Here is a 19,043-nt window from a genome sequence, read left to right on the forward strand (position 1 = left end):
GTTTGGGGGGTAGTACTATACTCTGATAAATATTTTTACTTATGTATTTTAACTGAAACACCGGCTTCATTTACAAAATGCCTGAGTCCGRAATTGAGACTACAACGTAAAAAGCAGTTGAAGCAAGCTCACCTCTGACACTCCTTCATGCCTCAGAGCGAGATAATAACAGATCCAGGCAGGCGACATGATGTGAATAAAAAGGGGAAAAAGCAGTCCTGCACCTTAGTAATGATACCAAACTAATGACATTAGTGTGTGACCAGGCCGCTCCTTGAGATACAACAAACACATGTTCGTCTGTAATGGCTGCCGTCTACCGGTGTTCTAAAAGTTTGTATCCCTGAAAAAAAGTTTCCCCACCAGAGGGGCGCTAGCGAGTAGGAAGTAATCTGCTTTTCCCCAACAAGATGGCCCAAATCTCATGTCAGAAGTCTCCGACTTTTGTGTTAGAGCATCCTGGTGGACTATGTATAAAATGCCAGAATTCATATAATGCTGCTACAGCTTATATACAGTATATTTTTGTCAAAAGAATCTTTAGTACATATGTTGTTAAAATAAAAAGAACAGTCCAATGATCATTTTACATTTTTGTATAAAGACTGCAAAGGCTGAAAAATCTTGAAGTCTGTATGAAATTGGAGGTAGTTTGAGGATTAAATTTTTCATGCTTTTTAAGCTCAAAAAAGGGGGGTTGTATTATACATGAGATCGTATTATACATGAATAAATACGTTAGATAAATAAATAAAAGCATCCTTATCTCATTTCCACTAAATGCTACAAATAGTATTATATTTTCTCAATGATTCATTCTGCAGCTCATTTTTGACATGTCGGACATCTGGGTGAGTTAGAGGCTGCAGTTTTGTTTCTGAATCAGATGAAAGTCTGGCGTGGAGGGGAGCGGAGCTGCTTTAATGTCATGTGTCACACACTTGTTTTGTTTATGCCCCCTGTTTGACTGCCTCTCACTGTGTAAAAGCTTCGAGGGGGCCTTCACTCGCCTCCCTTATTTGATGCATATTGGTCGAGTGAACTTACAGCTTTCCAGTAAACAAAACGGCGCAGGTTTTAAAGAAAGCGCTGCAAACATTTGCGCTAAGAATAAACTAAACTCACCCTCAGAGAACTTCAGCTGCACGCTGAGTCACTGAATACTCAGGCTTCTGCTGACGTCTCATTGACGTTGTTTAGAAAGTTAATTTGACCTTTTCAAGCCTTCTCAAGTTGATGTGTTTCATATCATGAGCTTCAGACTCACTTTTTTTTCTCCTGCTGCTGAGAAAGTCTTCATTTTCAACAACACATTGGAGAGTATTTATCTGGAGTTCACTGCATGGATAAACATCTGCAAAATGCTCAAAAAGGTTAAAGAGGATGTGTATTCTATTCTATATTCTATTATAAGAAAAATCTGTCGATTCAGGAACAGCGAGGCGGTGCTCGAGTTCATTCAAGCCAGCAGTGTTCGATGAGGCTCGTTTATTTTCAGAGGAGGGACTCGTTAAAGATTGCATGCATTCTGAATGGTTTTATAGCCCATGTTCCACTGCTCCCTGATCAAAAACTCTCTTCCCTTTTGTTTTTATTTCCTTTTTGAAAATTAAAGTTTGAGTCAAAACTATCTCAACTTTAAACCATAGAATATATTTTGATGCACGTGTGAAAGACAGCTCATAGAATCTTTTTAKTTTTCACACAATTGCCATCATTTTAAAGGTTTTCTGTGCCTCTTTCATGACAGGAAGTCAGGAGAACTGGTTTACAAGTTCATGAGTAGGACGACCATTTATGGACGGGAGGAAGATTTACCTAAAACATGTGGTGTTATCTTTAGAACTATAAATATCTTAAAACATTACGGGAATAAATTGCTAATGAAAGTATCCTGTTTACAGCAGAATAATAACACGAGACACTGTCAACATGGTGTAGGCGGGTTTGAACTCAAACGGGGAAATCTTACATTTATTTTAGACTACAGCGTGTAACCTTTTATTTTAGTGTCATAACGAGTTGTTTTACAGGAATTAATTTTGGTTTTAAGGTCAGGAGCTGTGCAGGGGAATCAGATAATTACTGAGCTGCTTTCCAGTTAAATTACACACAGTCAAAAGTTTCAGTCATAAGTTCTGACCTCAGCAGAGATCATCGGCTAACGGCCTCCACGTGCTCCATCCAAACTGCCGAAATCTGCTCTCGTTGCAGTTTTAAGACAAAAATCACACCATTTTCTTTATTTTATAACAACTATATACAAAACAAATTAGTAACATCAAGCCTGGTTTGAGGTGTAAGGCATGAGAATAATGTAGAAATCAATCAAATTAAAAGATGGCCTCGGTAGGTTACAAATGAAATTCATTAAAAAGTGTTTTGGTCTTTAAAGCATTCACATTGGAACAGTAATTTCAAGTGGACAGATAGGAGGATAAATAGGCGTAAAAACTAAATTTGGGTTTTAGTTTACAAAATTTAATACTGTTATGAAATTTAGATCGTTTTAATGCTTAACTGTCAACAAAAACTTTCTTACTTGGAGTTTTCACTCCAAAAAATAAAAAAAACCTTCAAACAGTAGGTTATCTAAAACTATAGTTTTAGAAATAAACGGTAGGTCCACATCAAACTTTCTGTGCACAAACAACATGTGTGGAGATTACACAGGATAGCATCTATCCAGAATCTTTTCAGAGTGTAGAGTCCAGCAGGAAGGAGGAAGGACCCCCGTGATGTATACCACAGCAGGAGGGGTTTCCCAGGAGCTCGGCGCCGTGTGTCTTGGGTGAGATGCAGTGGTGGGCACCAGTCCGCTAAAGCGCAAATTCGCTAATTGCGGACCTAAATATTTCCTTTGCACTTTCGCGGTCTTACTAGTTTTTATAATTCATTAGCAGATTTGCRCTTTCTAAAATTAAAATGCAGTACCGCTAATAACTAATTATCTTTCAGTCATATCTTGAACAGCAGAAGGTATGGCTGTCAATGAATCACCACACACATGATCTACCCAACAGCGCCCCTCCCAGATAAACACACTTATTGGAAATGTATACATCCTTGCTGACTGTTGCTCTTGGTCACGGTTCTCATTTCCCACAATGCTTTGTGTCTGCTTACGTAGCAGGAAGGCAATGTTTAGTACTCTTTCTCAGCAAAAACAGTAAACATTTGTAATCCATACTAAAAAATTTTTATGTATTGATTTATTTTACTTTACAATCGGAGCTCCGTTTTTTAAAAATAAAGTTTAAACGCTGGAGCTCAACACTTGACGTAATTTGTCAAAGCAATCTGCCAACGGGGTTAGACAGACATCTAGCGGTCAGCTGGAGCAACCACATGGAAAACTTTTGTTTCCCGTCACAAATCAAATCCGTCATGTACCCAGAATGCATCGCTTCAGTTTTCAAATAAACAGTTTAAAAACTGCTTTATTGATGCTTCTTTAATGAATAATCTACAACAAACAAAAGACAAAGAAGCAGCCGAACTAGCAATCCTCAACAACTTTTTAAAGAAGCAGCCGAACTAGCAATCCTCAACAACTTTTTAAAGAATCAGCTGACTAGCAATCCTCAACAACTTTTTAATTTTTACATCAGGAGCTAAAGTTCTGTTTCAGGAAATCCCAACCCCAGCAATCGGCGCTTGTAAGATTAAGCTGTACATGGGTTCATACACCACTAGTTGGCAGTGTTGTGCATATATTGTACATGAATTGTTGCCAGTTAGTAAGTGTCAAATTGAACTCGTGCTTTAGAATTAGCTTCCGCTAATTTTTCTATGGCATGAGCGTTTTTGAAGTTGCGGACCTAAATATTTTCATAAGCGCTTTAGAAATTGCAGAGCTAATTTTTGGGTTAGCGCTGCCCACCACTGTTTATATGAAATGTTTATGAAAGCGAACATCGAATGACCATGTGACCGAGCGTCGACTGTTCAGCTGTGAATGGAGCATGTGGAGAACTTTAGTGAACATCGTCAAAAATGCAAACATGTTAAATTCATTTTCAACCTCATGAAATTAAACAAATGATTTAAACATATAGAAAATGCATTTTATTGCCTATTATATACCTAAGTACATATGAATAATAAATATGAATAATAAATATTGTTAAAGCAGTGCAGAACACATCTGTAAACTAACTTTAAAGGTAGTTTTTCCTAACACATTATGTAGGTTAGTGTTGCAGTCGTTCTCTACTTTGCATACTAAATGGGTTTTTACCAGCAAGCAGAAACATATGGCTCAAATTATCGCATGGAAAAATGTTGTTTGTATGGAAGCGAAGCACCATTTGCTCAAAAACAAGGAAGTCAAGGTTTATGAAATACTTGTCATGCTTGCTTTTGTTGTATTTGACACCACACATATACAGCTCTGCAGAGGATGATGACTCACTGGTGAAATTATGCCTCTCCGATGATAACTCAGGTTCGCAGAACAGAGAATGCCAGCGTTTTGAAACAAAAGCATAACAGTTGGGAAAAACGACCCAGATGTTGATCACGGAGGTTGGCAATGTCAGTTCTTTTTAAACAGACACTGTTACTTTAACTACCAGGGAAGCAAACAAGTTTGTTTTTCTTAGAAAAAGTGGAAAATGTGATTCCGCTATGAACTTATCAGTGTTATTTTTTTCTAAAACGGGACACTTGATTCATCACGGTTTACAAGATCTATAAATATTGTCATCATTACGCAGAAGATGGATTAAAGCGAGCAGTCACGCCTGTTTTAATTCGTGAATCATCTGTCCAGTGGGATACAGACCAGCTCCTTTTCAATGCCTCTGAATTATGATCAAAAACAGGGCTGACGTTATGGTGGAATCTTGGAAGGTAATCTGAGATTTGTACAGAGTATTAAAGCACGGTCACGAATGTGAACAAAAAAAATCTCATTTTGGTCATTCTTTATATTTGAGAAATAAAAATATGTGGTGAGAAATTTTAAAATGTTAAGATTAATGAAGATATTTTTAATTTATTTAACACCTAATGTGTTTTTTTCTGTAATTCAACTCTTTTGATGCCAAATAGCCCTCAGTCTTTCTTTTTTAAACCTTATCTCAGGAATGGGCAACCTAAATGATGGAAGTGGCCACAAGTTTTTGGTGACACTTACCCATATGTAATGAAACTGCCATTTTAAAAATATTTGTGTAAGTATATGTTTATTAAACCAATAATAAAAATWAATAAAAATCATTTGAAGCAAACAAAGAATGAACACAAGTGAGTCAAAATGCAACAGCATAAGATGCCTTGAGTGCAGACTCTTGCGTGGTTGTGGTTCTGGTAAATATTTACATACTTAAGAATTCAGTAAACTTCTCATATTTAGATTTGTGCAACGTGTTGTAGTGGAAACTTAAATTAAAATCCTTCATGGCAGACAGAGTCTCTAAGCCAACTAAACACAAAGTAAAATTAAATTCTGTGAACAGATACCTCCCAAATGAAAAAAATTCTTTGTTTTTTCAATTTCATTTTTTTTACTTAAAATAACTCTTAAAGCAGCTCTTAAAGTCCTGTCACACTAATGTTTTAGACAACTAATGCTAACTTCTGTTGTTTTTTTGTCTAAATTACTAATAAAAGTTGTATATTTGATCATTTGTTAGTGTTACAGTATGGACACGCCCATAAGAAGCTTAGTTGATTTTTTAAAAATTCCTTCTTCAACAAAGATTTCTTTAAAAATTTCATAAGTAAGTTTGGTTCATAAGTTTTAAAGCGTCACAGTGTGACAGGGCCTTAGTTTTTTTTCTGCTTTTTTAAAGTAAAGAAAAAAACATAAAAAATAGGGGGARGGGCTTCATTGGCGGGCCAAACGGAAGTCACCCATGGGCCACAAACAGCCCGCAGGCCACCACTTGCCCACCCCTGTCATATGCAATTAAGCATTTTAATGTTTGGATCTTCTCACCCTCTCTTCAACAGAGGTTGAAAAGGACCTGGCCAAACTGGCAGAAGTGGGGAAGATGACCTCTCGGAGCTCCAACAATCCACACGGCAGCCTAGTCCACAACCCTTTACACCACCGAGCTCTACCTGACACGCTTCCTCTGGCCAGCCTCGTCTCCAGACCTCAGTCTCCCAGTTTCTCAGCCAACCCTTGTGGCGTTGGCCTTCCCTTGCTAAGCCCCAAGTCCACATCCCTGACCATGAGTCGGACTAGGTCTCCCAGCAACCCTGGGAGCAGGACTCAAACCCCCAGAACCCCCAGCAGGCCCTTGACCCCAACTAGCTTATTGACACGCTCCACATTTAACACTGGATCTCATAAAGAGGTGACCTTCAGGAGGTCGCGAAGCCGCCCCGTGACACCCACAAGTCAGCCGATACTGCCTCGACCGCTGCTCACCCCTCCAGGTTTGAGTACTACAGACAGCCTTGGTGCCAGCCTTCGGGCATATCTGTCTGAGGTAAGACCCCAAACAGAAACCAGTTTTCACTTTTTGTTCATAACTCGCATAAATACATCAGTGGGTAATGTATCGGTCATGTTTGTTTGGTGCAAGATTGCTTTAAATGTCTATTTATTTAATTAAAACAAAAAAAAACTTTATTAATCCCAAAGGGAAATAACAGTTTGGGACAACCCTTTCAAGAGAGAGACAAAAAACACAAACAAACATGGGGAAACAGGTGCCCCAGGTCCTGAAACCRTAAAGAAGCACTACCCTTAAAAAAGAGAAAAGAAAAGCCAACATAGGGATGGATGAGGATAAAAAAAGAAAATAATTTAAAGATAGTTTTTGAAGGCAGCAACTGGGACAACACGTCTCCAACTTAACATTAAAGGAGACGTGTGATGCTTTTAAATCCTTCTTTTTCTCATTTAAATCATTCAGTTGGGGTCTACATAAAGTGGAACTGTAATGCTTTGGTCTGAATTCCTCCTTATTGTAACTCCACAAGCCCCTCTTTCACTCTTTTTCTAAGTTGTTTCTCAGATCAACTCACTTTGACGCTGTCTCTTTAAATCCAAACTTCGCCTCTCTCGCCCCTAGTTTGGTAGAGGGTCACTATATAGCAGTGCAGAAACATTTTCATTTACAAATAAATAAAAAGACGTCAACAAGGGAAGACCCAGAGTCTGACCCAGAGCCAGAGGAGAATGAAGACCGCCAAATTGTAATTGGTAAATCCAGGCCTTATTTGGCAGTTCTGTCGCAAATACTGTGAAGTAAGAGTTCAGAAAATGTCATAGAAAATAGAGAAAATGAAATGGGTTAAAAACTATGGTCCTAACAGAATATAAAGATATCTGTGTTTCACCTGGAGAGACTAAATTACACTAGGGCTACTCCAAGGACACAACAATATGTATTTAACGGCTGAAAAAATTGGAATTTGCATATGTCCCCTTTTTAAAGTATCTTATTGTATCACATTTCCACAAGTTATCTAAGCATAAAACCTTAAACAATAAACTTGGCCTTTTTCTAGGAAGGGGAAAACTGTCTTTATGGGTATTCTGGTTTTACAAATCTATTTAAAAAATGTGTGTGGGGATGTGAAAAGGCATTCCTGTCGACTCTTTCGTGGACAGGAGACGTTCTGGCACTGCACCGTGACTGCCTGAAGATAGTCATGACAAGACTCCAGAAAGTATGAGCCATGCAGACGAAAAGCCCAGCACATAAACCACAAATTGTTATTTTTGCACTTACTTTTTGTGTATTTACTTAACTTCTAGACAGAAACAGTCTCGCTGGTTTCTCGTGCCTCTGTAGCAATCCTGAAATCTTTGTGTCCTGGCTGGASCTTTTTGTGGGGCCAATACTTTAAGAGGGCACAAAACACTTCTTGTTGAACTATTTTTTTTTTCTTAAATAGAAATGGCCTTTTTTGTGATAATTTGTTTATAAGGTTGCGGTGAAACAAGTGTTGAAACGAGATGAACCTTTGAGAAAGTGACTCACTTTCTGGTAAAGGGTTAGAATAATGAGATAAAACTGTATTTCCAGGAAAGCTGCCTGCAGAACACGAGCGTTGCTCGTGCACGACCCCGTTTAAAACGCTTCGTGTGGGGTTTAGCAGAGCATCGTGGAGGTCTGTACAGTAGGATGTCATTTCATTTTGGAAAAATGAGCCTGGCATTAAATAACTACTTTCAGAGGGATCTCTTTTCATATTTTCCTTTCATGATTTACTTAACAGCAGCCCTGTTAAATTGGAGCTGTTTTTGAAGGCTTTCTTAACGACGGCCAGTAGCTTTACAGTCCCTTTGTAAACTTTTTGACAGTTATACCAGTTGACACCTTGCGACATGATCCAAAACCTTATTCCAGTGCACCCAGTCTGCTTTTATTGAGGCCACCTGTTCCCTTATGGAAGAGCTGAAGCCTCAAAACTTAAAACCATACAATGCAGGATCAGCAAAAAGAGAGAAAAAATGGGGAAGCGGAAAAAAATCTTTTTTTTTTTGTCTTTCTATCGATAATTCCATTAAAGCAGTTTTATTCGTTACATTTTTCATAGGGTTACACATTTTGCAACAATGCGTATTATTATTATTATGTGGTAAATTTGACCTTTCGGATGATTAAAATTTTCAATTTTTATTTGTTTTGATTTTACAACCCTGTAGTCCTTTTTGTGGTGCCATCACGTAATCACTGCCGTTTATTTTGTTGTTGTTTTTTTTAAACAAGACAAAGACATCAGTTTAAATCTAGTCACTATATAAAATGTGTTTACAATTTGTGCCACAAAATTCTGGAACTGTGGSTAAGATCTAAACTGAAGCAAAGCACAAAAACAGAAGAACTGACACATCTGGTACTGAAAGTGAGRAGCAAAAACATTTAAAAACAAATGAGTTAAGTATTGAGCACTGAGAAAAACAAACACATAAACTGGGTGTTTTTTTCCCCCTTTTTTAATCATTGAAGAATTTCCACTGCTCTTCTGGTACAAACATCAAATTAAACATTTATTTCCAAAACAAGAAATTGTTTAGGCAACAAAAAGCCACATAATGATTTTTTTTTGTTATAGTTTTTTTATGAATCTAGATTTGATAATTCAAATTTCTCACTGCTGAAGACATGTTTCTGTTTTAGGTAGAAATGATTATTCTGATGTTTTGCAGGGAATAATGAATATCTTACCTGCTGTAGATGGTTCTTTGATGAAGGCCTGTTTTTCAAACCCAAAGAAAGAGCTAATAGCTTGTTCAAGAACAAAGAATTGCTGCCATCTTAAAACAACTTTATTTTATTTGCATTACACAGTTATTTTAAAGCGGGGCGGCGGGGGGGGGGGGTGATATGTAAAATCAGCTTTTTTGAGCTTTATTGCATAGTTGCATAATGCATAACCCCCCCCCCCCCAAAAAAAAATGTAATCAATTAAAATAACTTTTTTGTTGTTTGTGGCAAGTGGAGATAGAAATAGAAACAGCCTTAGCCGTGGCAGCAGCTAGCTGTAGTACATCATGTGTAGCCTGCGGCACTTTCATCAGAAAAACTATGGTATTTTTGATAGAGTAAGTGTGTATTGTGGCAGTGACAGAGGTGTAAAAGTTTTTCAAATTGTCTTTACATTAGTCACTGTGACACTTTGAGATTGGAATTATTTAGAGGTTACAACAATCTATGTTGGTTTTGCTTCGGTTAATCAGTGAGAAATAAACCCTCCAAACTGAGGCAAATAAAAGCTCTATCTAAAACAGGTAAGATATTGTGTATAATGACCTTTCTACAGAACCCCATTTCGAAACATCAGAACTATAATTATCATGCACACATGAGAACTACACAGTCTCAAAGATTCCTCAACTGCTGAGAGTCTTTATTAAGCTGTTTTCCATGTCATTTTTTTACCGGTATTTACATAAATTATAAATAATTTTAGTGTTTTATCAACTCTGTGTTCTTTTTCCATTTCAGGATGAGTTTTACCAGCAGTTACAGGCCATCAGACAGCCTTGGCATATTCCCAGTGACACAGACAGTGACATCCTGGAGCCTCCAGAACAGGACAAGAGTGAGCCATTTACTTTTCACTCTCTTCTTCTTGTTTTTTTTTTTTTTAACTCTGCATTTTATTGTCTCTCCTATGATTTGTGCTCGTGTTATAGAAATCAGTTATTCACAGGTTATTTAAAAAAAATGTGAGTTTGTCAAAGTCTCTCAAGCAGATCCTCAGCTCACAAATCTCTCTTTAATGTTTTTACCTTCCTGCATCTGGCTCGTTTCATCGTGTCACTCTGCCCTAATAAATCACAACTAGAAAAAAAAAACATTCTTAAATACTTTCTAAATGCTTTCTAAATAGAGCGCGGGGCAGAAAATTTCCATATTTTACCGTTGGGCGAAATCCTTGAGGAGTTCTGAAACTGAGAAGTTGTCATGTAAAATTTTCCTTCCTGGCATCATGTGAAAAAAACAAAAACTATTAGGATTTATTCGATCGACGTGATTGATAGTTATTGAACATTGTAAATCTTTTTACAGAGAATGGTCTGGCTGCAGTACAATAAACATAATACTCCAGCTTTGAACATGACGGACTCGGATCAGCCCCTCACCGAACTTTCTGCTTTGTAAATCAAATAAATGCACGTGGCAGTTTGGTCCGTTGTTCTGAGCCTCACTGGAGTGAAACTAAGTACTTTTCATTTCACTAAGATCCACTAAGGAGATGTCAGATTTATGCTGTTTTATCAATTGTTGTCATAAAGCTGAATTTATGCTTCTAGGCATTTGAATTAAAAAAAAATGCTGAGGAAGCATCAAACTCATAAAAAATGTTCAAGTTTACAGTGCAAAAGGTTGACAATTTATTTAATAAAAATATTTTAACCATTTCCTTTACATCTTTAAAATCTGTTTCTTATTTTTCTGGACACGTGTGTGTTTCAAACAGAAATTACAAGCCGACTAAACTTCCAAACTAATATCATTTGACGTTCAGTTGTCAACTCCTCTTGTTCTGAAGCGACGCGCTGCATTGATCTTTAGTCATATTTCCTAACTGTCAGCCCGAGCCTGAACATTATACCTTTATTTGGCCAAAAAATGCTGATTAATTAAGGAAATAGTCAAACAAAAAAGAAAAAAAGAACTTTTCATGCTTCTCAAATGAGTGTAAAACTGTTTTTAGAGTAAACACAAAATCTGCATCCGTCGCTCAAACTGAAAATGAACTGCACGTGGGATTCAAGAAGGCAACTTTCGTTGATGCTATGACACAAGAATTTGCGTCAAAAAAAAAGATCAAGCAAGCGTATGGTTGTCACACAGAAATATAACCCCTCTGACAAGTTCCTCTGAAGGGTTCTTGTTTTGCCAAATGTGTATCTTGCACAATAAATGGATATGTTATCCTAATAACCCTTCGGGGCCCGCTCGGAGCCTTGGCAGTGGTGATGGCGAGTAAGAAAAAAGGATTTGAAGCACATATTGAATTAGACGTGGCTCAGAGAGTGGAGAGAGACGAGAAGAGAGCCCCAGCAGCCACAAGACGTGACAAAGCACCTTCTGGTGTGAGAGGATGCCTGCAGGAGTCTGGTTTGTGTGTCACTGCGTGAGTGTGTGAGAAGGGTTTTTATTAGTCAGGATAAGAGTTGAAAGATGATTTTTAAGGAACACTTTTGCTCTTTAATCTGATACTTTTTTTATTTTTATTTGTTTTGCTAGATTTTCTTTCAGAGACTAGAGGCTGTTTTTTTGTGTTTGCTTTTCCAGTTTTTATGTATAAATGTTAGTTAATATAAATAATTGTGTTTCCCTAAAGTCTAAGGTCAGACTTGTTGACTCAAAGCCATAATTAAACTGGATTAGTGATTTAATGAGGTCTTTCCATAGTAGGAAACGGAGAAGGAAAAGCTAATTGACAAACTAGAGAAAAGGCTTTTTTTATTTGTGAAACTACAATGTGAATGCTGAGTGAATTTTTTAAAGTTTTGTGTGTTCTTTAAGCAAAAAAGCTGAAACTAAAGTTGAAACAACAAAAAGATAATCTAAGCTATAAGCTAAAAGGAGCGCAGCCATACAAAGAAAGCTAAATGTTGTTTAACCGTGGCTAAAAGTTCCAACTAGAAGACATGAGCTAAAAGCTGAAATAGGCTAAACAGCAGATAAAATTGACAAAATAGCAGCTGTAAGATAAAAACAGCAAAGAAAGCTAAGGGCAAAAAACAGCAAGGCTACAGCTAAATTCTAAAATTAGCATAATCATTGCTAAAACTTTAAAATTAACTAAATGATATGTAAATACTAAAACTGCTAAAATATTTACAAAAAGCTAAAATGAGCCAAACAGTAGCTGGAAGCTAAAAGGTAGATTTTAATGCAAAAACAAAACAAATATGCAGATTTTTTTTTAAAAAAGCAATGTTTTAAAGGAATTTAAGAGATATTCATGTTAAGGTAATATCAAAATTGTTAATATCAATTATTTTTTGGGGAAATCATATTTTAAGTAAAGTTAAAAAAAGTAAAGTTTAAAAGGTACAAACATCAAGTCCTAACACACTATAGCGTTCATCTTTACTGGCTCACTTACTCACCTAACTGGAAGTATTTCTAATAGCTCAAAAATAAATACCACATTAAAAGAAACTGAATGTTTTAACATTTCTAATTCATTTCTTCTGGGAGGAATCTGCAACACGACTGTCTGAACACATACTGAGCTGCACGTCATTAATTACAGATAAAACTCTCCAAACTGAATCACAGCAGATGTGTCTGAACTGAGAGCTAAATAATGGTGGAAAATCCAAAGCCGTTTCCTGTTATTCTATAAAGCTTCCACAAAGCGTCAACCACACATTCCACAATGCAGATGAAAGTTGGTCTTTTTCTTTCTCACTTGCTCACAATTCTGTTTATACTGCAGCACATTCATGAATTCAATATCCCCTATGTGCGCAGTTAATAAACTTACTAAGATTTCTTTTTTGTGTGTCTGTTTATGCTTCATTAATTATAGTGGTGGCTTTGTATTATTTATATGCAAATCATCACATAAACATTTGTTAGATTTGTGAACATATTGACTGAACATGTACGTAATTAACATCTTTTAAAGAAAAACAGACCGGGCGTAATGCATTGGATTAGCTCTAACTTCTGCTGTATGTTTAAAGCACAATGTCTTTGGAATGACTCAGCATAATTATATGCTTGTTTCATTTTGGGCTGAGATGACTGATGCCATTCTGACACTTGTTGGTTATTTCTGTTCAACAATATGGAGTTCAAACCTGCAAGTAAATCCAACCAGCTGTTTGCTCTGTCGTATACCTCAGACCAGCACAGCAACCGTTGCCCACAATGACGAAACTGTTCCTTAAAGAGAGAGTTCAGTGTGTTTTAATGGGTTTCTGTGAAGAGATTATAAGTAGCCTGCAGTCTGTTTGGAGAAACAAAAATTTCATGTAGGAGTCGAGCTAATGACTGTTCAGACTGGACATAGAGTATGGAACGGTATCAGGGCTAAAATTAAGATTATTGCTACATCCTTCTAGCAGAAGGCTATATCTATTCCTAAGCCAGATATTGATCTCATTAATAGGCTGGCACTGGTAACTGAGAGGTCAATGCTGGCAAATCAGAAAGAAACTATTCATCTGAGTTAAAAACAGAGAAGCTAGCGATTAACATGGATAGGCTGGCGTAAAGAACACCTGTCAGTGCATGTCGCTTATAGTCTTTGTTGAGTAAGTTTTCTTTATTCATAAAGTTTGTGTCTAACATTGTAGGTGACCAGCCTAGGCATGTTAGCCACTAGCCTCTCCAATGCTAATGCCAGCTTATCCATGCTAGTCACTAGCCTCTCCAATGCTAACACCAGCTTATCCATGCTAGTCACTAGCCTCTCCAATGCTAACACCAGCTTATCCATGCTAGTCGCTAGCCTCTCCATTGCTAACGCCAGGTTATCCATGCTAGTCGCTAGCCTCTCCATTGCTAACGCCAGGTTATCCATGCTAGTCGCTAGCCTCTCCATTGCTAATGCCAGGTTATCCATGCTAGTCGCTAGCCTCTCCATTGCTAATGCCAGGTTATCCATGCTAGTCGCTAGCCTCTCCAATACTAACCCCAGCCTAACCATGCCAATGGACAGCGAAGGGTCTTGGCAATCCAGTGGGTCGCTAGCCTCTCCAATGCTAACACAAATGAATAGTATCCTTCTCATTTGCCAGCACCGGCTTTTCAGTTAAAGATGCCTATCATTAATCGGATCAATCGCTGGCTTAGGAATAGATAGCCTCCTGCAACAAGGATGTAGCAACCGCTGGTTGAGCAATAGTCTTAATTTTGGCCCTCATACCATGTTAAAGGATGTAAGTCAATTGAGAATATTCAAACCTTTACATTTTTTGTGAAATTGAATGCATTATTTTAAAATGAGAACATTATAAAAAAGTTGTAACACAGAAAATGTATTGCAGTGTACCACACATTGTGTTTTAATGAAGAAAAATGTATGTAAATAACTGATGATACAAAATAATTTCTTTTTAATTTTCTGAGATCTGACAGCTGTCTTCTGCATATTTAATATTGACTATTCATATCCTGTCCACAGAAACACACTTCAGACAATCCAGACTATATTGTTAAGACTTGGTACGTTGTTTTGTATAACTGTGTGACTCTTGTATTTGTTTATTTTACAGGTGGTTCACGGGATGGCAAGAGATCAGTATTTTCAGGTGAGATTCTGAACAGATACAGTCTTAAACGTTCAGAAACGGCTAAACTTCCTTATTATTTGGTCCATAAGACTTAGATCAGATCAGTGTTGTAAGCAACAACTTAAATCAGAGAAGACCTCGGTGCCTTTAAATGACCTCATTGCTAGAGCCATAACATGTTACCCAAATAACCACCCTGGAAGCCTCCACCTTCATTTATGGCTGAGTAGATTACCGTCACAGGCTAAATGGAGGGCACAGTGGCTCTGACGCGGGATTGGTCGAGGCTGCCTGTGTGTGGAGACGTGCACGCCGAAGCCCAGTTCCATGAAGTCATTTTGGGTTTTGAGTTTACACCAGACAGCGTCGACTTACAGCATCAACATTTAGGCGAAAGAGAAAGTCTGTCTGGTTTGAGGTCGTCTGTKGTTCCCCCTTCTTGTGGCTTTCGAAGGTGCCCACAGTTCCCAGTGAGAGTGTGCCAGTCTGGAGGGAGATCTGAGAGCCGGCTTTCGCTGCTGCTTGGCTATCAGCAAGGCTGGCGCATTGCCACAGCAACCAAACTCAAAGCTCACCACTGTCCCGTGAAATCTCCCGTCTCGTGAAATATGGTGACTGGAACCTCCACCGTGCTGCCTCATTTTCCACCTCACGCTTCTCCTTTACATGTTCAAACATTAAAAGGCTGTTTTATGATAATTGCCTCAGTTATTATTCCAGTTAGTGGTTTGATGTGTCTGATTTGTGTTTCTAGGAGACTGATGTTTGTGTCTTTCATATTTCACAGGCCTATAGTGATGGAGACCAGAGGCATCGATCCAATCAAACTATTATGCAAACCACTGGACATTTTGAATATGTGTGAACAATTATTTTTATAAAGCATAAGAATGGGGGGGAAAATAAGATTGTATACTTTTTTCATCAAAATTTCATACACAATGTACTGTAACTGTATGATAAACTGGGAAAATCTTACTTGAGAGTTATGCCATTTATTTTTGTTTGCTCTATAGCATGAAGTTAAAAAGTCCACATGGAAACCAGAAAACAGATGCATTTTGTTGCTGATGAACTTCCTCCAGACCTAGATTGTACAGATGGTGTGAGGACAGCACAAAATGAAAGTGTTTATTGACATGCACTGTTACTTTTTTTTAAGATAGCAAATAAGCAAATTGTTAAGGGAATACATGGAATGCCGTTATATTTATTAAAATGATTTAGTGCAGTTGTCTGGTTCATTGCCATAATGTACAATTTTTTTTATAACGCACAATCTTACTGTGGTATTTAAAGTTTTCTGAATTCCGGTAAAACACACGACCCATTTCCCTGGAGGTTGTGTAAAATGTAATTAAAACCAGGACGCAAAGATTTACCAACGCAGAATTAATTGAAAACACTTCGAGACAACATTACACATTAACAAAGGAATCCATTTTAGAAAAATTTCAAGGATCTTTTCAAAAAGTCAGCTTCAAATTTAGTTTATGTCTCAGAGCCCGTGAGACATAAAAAATAAATAAGATTAAATAATCATCTCCCAACTTGCTCTGCTGCTAGAAATACAGCAATTTCCCCACCTCTCTGTTATTTCCGCCTCAGCCCCACACCCTGCAGGTGAGTAATATGGATTTTATTTCTGAAAATTACAGATTTTCGAGGGTTGTGATTCAGGTAAACTAGTCCCTTTAAAACTGCAGCAGTCTGTTGTTGTGTTGGAACTTTTAATTTGCCAGTCTGTTCAAAATTCCCCTCTTTCCTTCAAACTTATATCTTACAAAGTAGTATCTGCAGCTGGTAGGATATTAATTGTTAATAACTTCTCAGTAGAACTCCACTTTAAAAAATATCTGAGCAATAACCTTCCTTTTTTTTAAGATTCTAGATTTCTTTTGGTAAATTTACACTACAAAAAAAAGAAAACAAAAATGAAACAATTTTACAAATACGAATCAATAATTTACCAAAAACGGAGTAGGCTGAAGCCAAGGCTTAGACTTGCCTACCCTAACAGTAACCTAATTTTTTTCACAAAATTTGTTTTAAATAAATTTGAGGTTTGCATATTTTGTTTTTTTTCCCTTCAGCCTCCAAATAAGGTCATAAATTCCACTCATGAGAAATACGAGTGATTTTATCCAGATACATGATCCGTCAACCCATTAGTCACACTGAGGCTCTGACAGACAGAGAAATCTGCACTGACCAGGACTTTAGCACTCCTGTGTGTTTTCCTGGGCATCTGTCTGTTAAACTGTGGTTGTCTGAGGGTTGCACAGCCGACGTCAGCTCCACAGGCACACATCACGGACACCGTCTGATCGCAAAGTTCAACCCCTCGGAGCCCTGTGGTGAGATCCACCCAGTCGTGCCAGCTTTTTGAGACCGTCCTTCGGGATGCGGTCAACAAACTACTCTGATGTTGAGTCTCCTTTTTTTCCCTCTCAAAAGGATGTGTGAGAAGACTAATCACTAAAACCTCATCCTGTAAAACATGGTATTTAAACTAACGTCCTGTGTAAATGCGTTGCGTTCTCTTTGGAAGAGGATGTGGGTGGAAGATATGTGCGGGAAATTCAAGACGCTGTATAATTTAGTCGCAGCAGTGCCTTGATTTAATCTTTATAAGACTACAGTATAAACAATATTTTCCTGTTAGAAAACTGCAATGAGCATGGCAAGACATTTCCCCTTTTTTTGTTTGTGCTTTTTCACTGTGCCAGTAAGGCATTGAATGATCTGTAATTCCACAGATTACCAGCATGCCATTTCCATTTTTTTACTCTATATTTTCTCTGAATTCATATTTTTGTCAGATGAAGGTGAAGAAATAGGCAAGAGGGTTTGAGAAACGGAGGCCTGAAACCACAGATGTCATACAAAGGCAGCATTCTGAAGCATTTTATTAGTTTTTCTACCAGTCAAACATTCAATTTAAATGATGTCACTTGTGATTCGACTGTTTATTACGAGAACGTTTGCTTGTTTGTGGCATTTCTATATTCATTTAGTAGGACAATAGTTAGAAACAGATAAAGTTTCATTATCAGAATGACCCTCAGTGATGTCTCAGTTTCATACATCAAGGCCCTTCTTTGAAAGCCACTGTAGAGGGCCCACCCAGGAAGAGGGTCCCACACCACTGTACTTACTGGGGGATCTGGACCACCATCAGTGGTCAGCAGACTGACCCATGTCTTGATTTACAACTGAACAGACGGATATTTACCCCAATTTACAGCACAAATAAATCTGTGGTGGATGTCTTATGTCCTTTGAAGGAGTATACGGTCTCAATTGTGTGTGTGTGTGTGTGTGTGAAGACATATTTGCTACATCATGGGGACCATTAATTAAACAAACACAGCCTTGTGGGGACTCAGTGCTCCTTATAGGGATCCATGGATACAGATGCTGATTTTGGGTATGGAGTTAGATGTAGGGTAAAGGGTCATGGTTATGCTGTAGAAATTACTAAGATAAGTGGAAGTCCCGATGAGAATATAAAAAAACAATGTGTGTGTACATGTCTTTGTATTGGTGTGTGCACATATTTTGACCTTGTGAGGACATTTTGTCTTTATGTGGACATTTGCCTGGTTCACACAATGGAAACCCTCATTTGTGGGTCAGGGCTTTGGTTTAGGGAAAGTGGTCTGGGTTTGGCAGTAGAAATTAATGCAAATCAATGACTGTGCAAGTTATGGGAGACGAATGTGTTTGTAAAGGTTTGATCAACTGTTTTTTTTATTTTTTATTTTTTCGTAGTCCAAAGCATTTTGTTCACATTTATTTGAATGTTTTGTATTTCCCCCATAAACTGCCACCTTCCATCCTTTCTTTATACTTGAAGCCGTTTTCATGATGGGTCTTTTTATTTTTATCAAAAAGCTGCACTATAAATAGTTTGAATAAGTTTTGGGTGGCTGTATACAAATTTATTTTTTGATGATTTTGATTCCTTCTTCATACAATATACAGTAAATTGTCCAGTTATATACTTAGCACAAAAAGTAAGGAAATTTGTCTTTGGCACATTATTTCTTAGCAGCACCTGGAGGAACCAGAAGCTCAAAACAAGAGTCAATGGCAACAGCAAAAAAAGCTGTTTGGTAGAGACGATTTGGCAATTTTTTCATGTGCGCAACCCACATACTCAGCTATACTGCCCACAAATGCGTGTTCCTTACAAATGTGGCACCATTTAATAGAGAGATATTTCAATACTATTAGATTTATTGCCTATAAAGCATTGTTACAACAAAGAAATAATCTACCAAATACAAATTTATTCATGTTTTGTGCTAACTTTATATGCAGTTAACTACAAATAAAATTTTATTAGTTTGGATTAAAGTTT

General features: G+C 37.5%; 1 protein-coding gene across 4 annotated transcripts in view; it reads left to right on the top strand.

The window, feature by feature from the left end:
- The window catches only part of cunh8orf34 (chromosome unknown C8orf34 homolog), an 83,409-nt gene extending 67,501 nt beyond the window's left edge, over positions 1–15,908 (top strand). For all 4 annotated transcript variants that reach the window (XM_014029043.1, XM_014029045.1, XM_014029044.1 and 1 more), the window contains exons 12-15: positions 5,959–6,443; positions 9,918–10,014; positions 14,660–14,695; positions 15,465–15,908. In XM_014029043.1, coding sequence (XP_013884497.1) covers positions 5,959–6,443; positions 9,918–10,014; positions 14,660–14,695; positions 15,465–15,472 — 626 coding nt within the window. In that variant the 3' untranslated portion in view covers positions 15,473–15,908. The remainder of the gene's footprint in view (positions 1–5,958; positions 6,444–9,917; positions 10,015–14,659; positions 14,696–15,464) is intronic.
- The last annotated feature ends 3,135 nt before the right edge of the window (positions 15,909–19,043 follow it).

Source organism: Austrofundulus limnaeus, unplaced genomic scaffold, assembly GCF_001266775.1.
Source record: "Austrofundulus limnaeus strain Quisiro unplaced genomic scaffold, Austrofundulus_limnaeus-1.0 Scaffold845, whole genome shotgun sequence".
Lineage (NCBI taxonomy): Eukaryota > Metazoa > Chordata > Actinopteri > Cyprinodontiformes > Rivulidae > Austrofundulus > Austrofundulus limnaeus.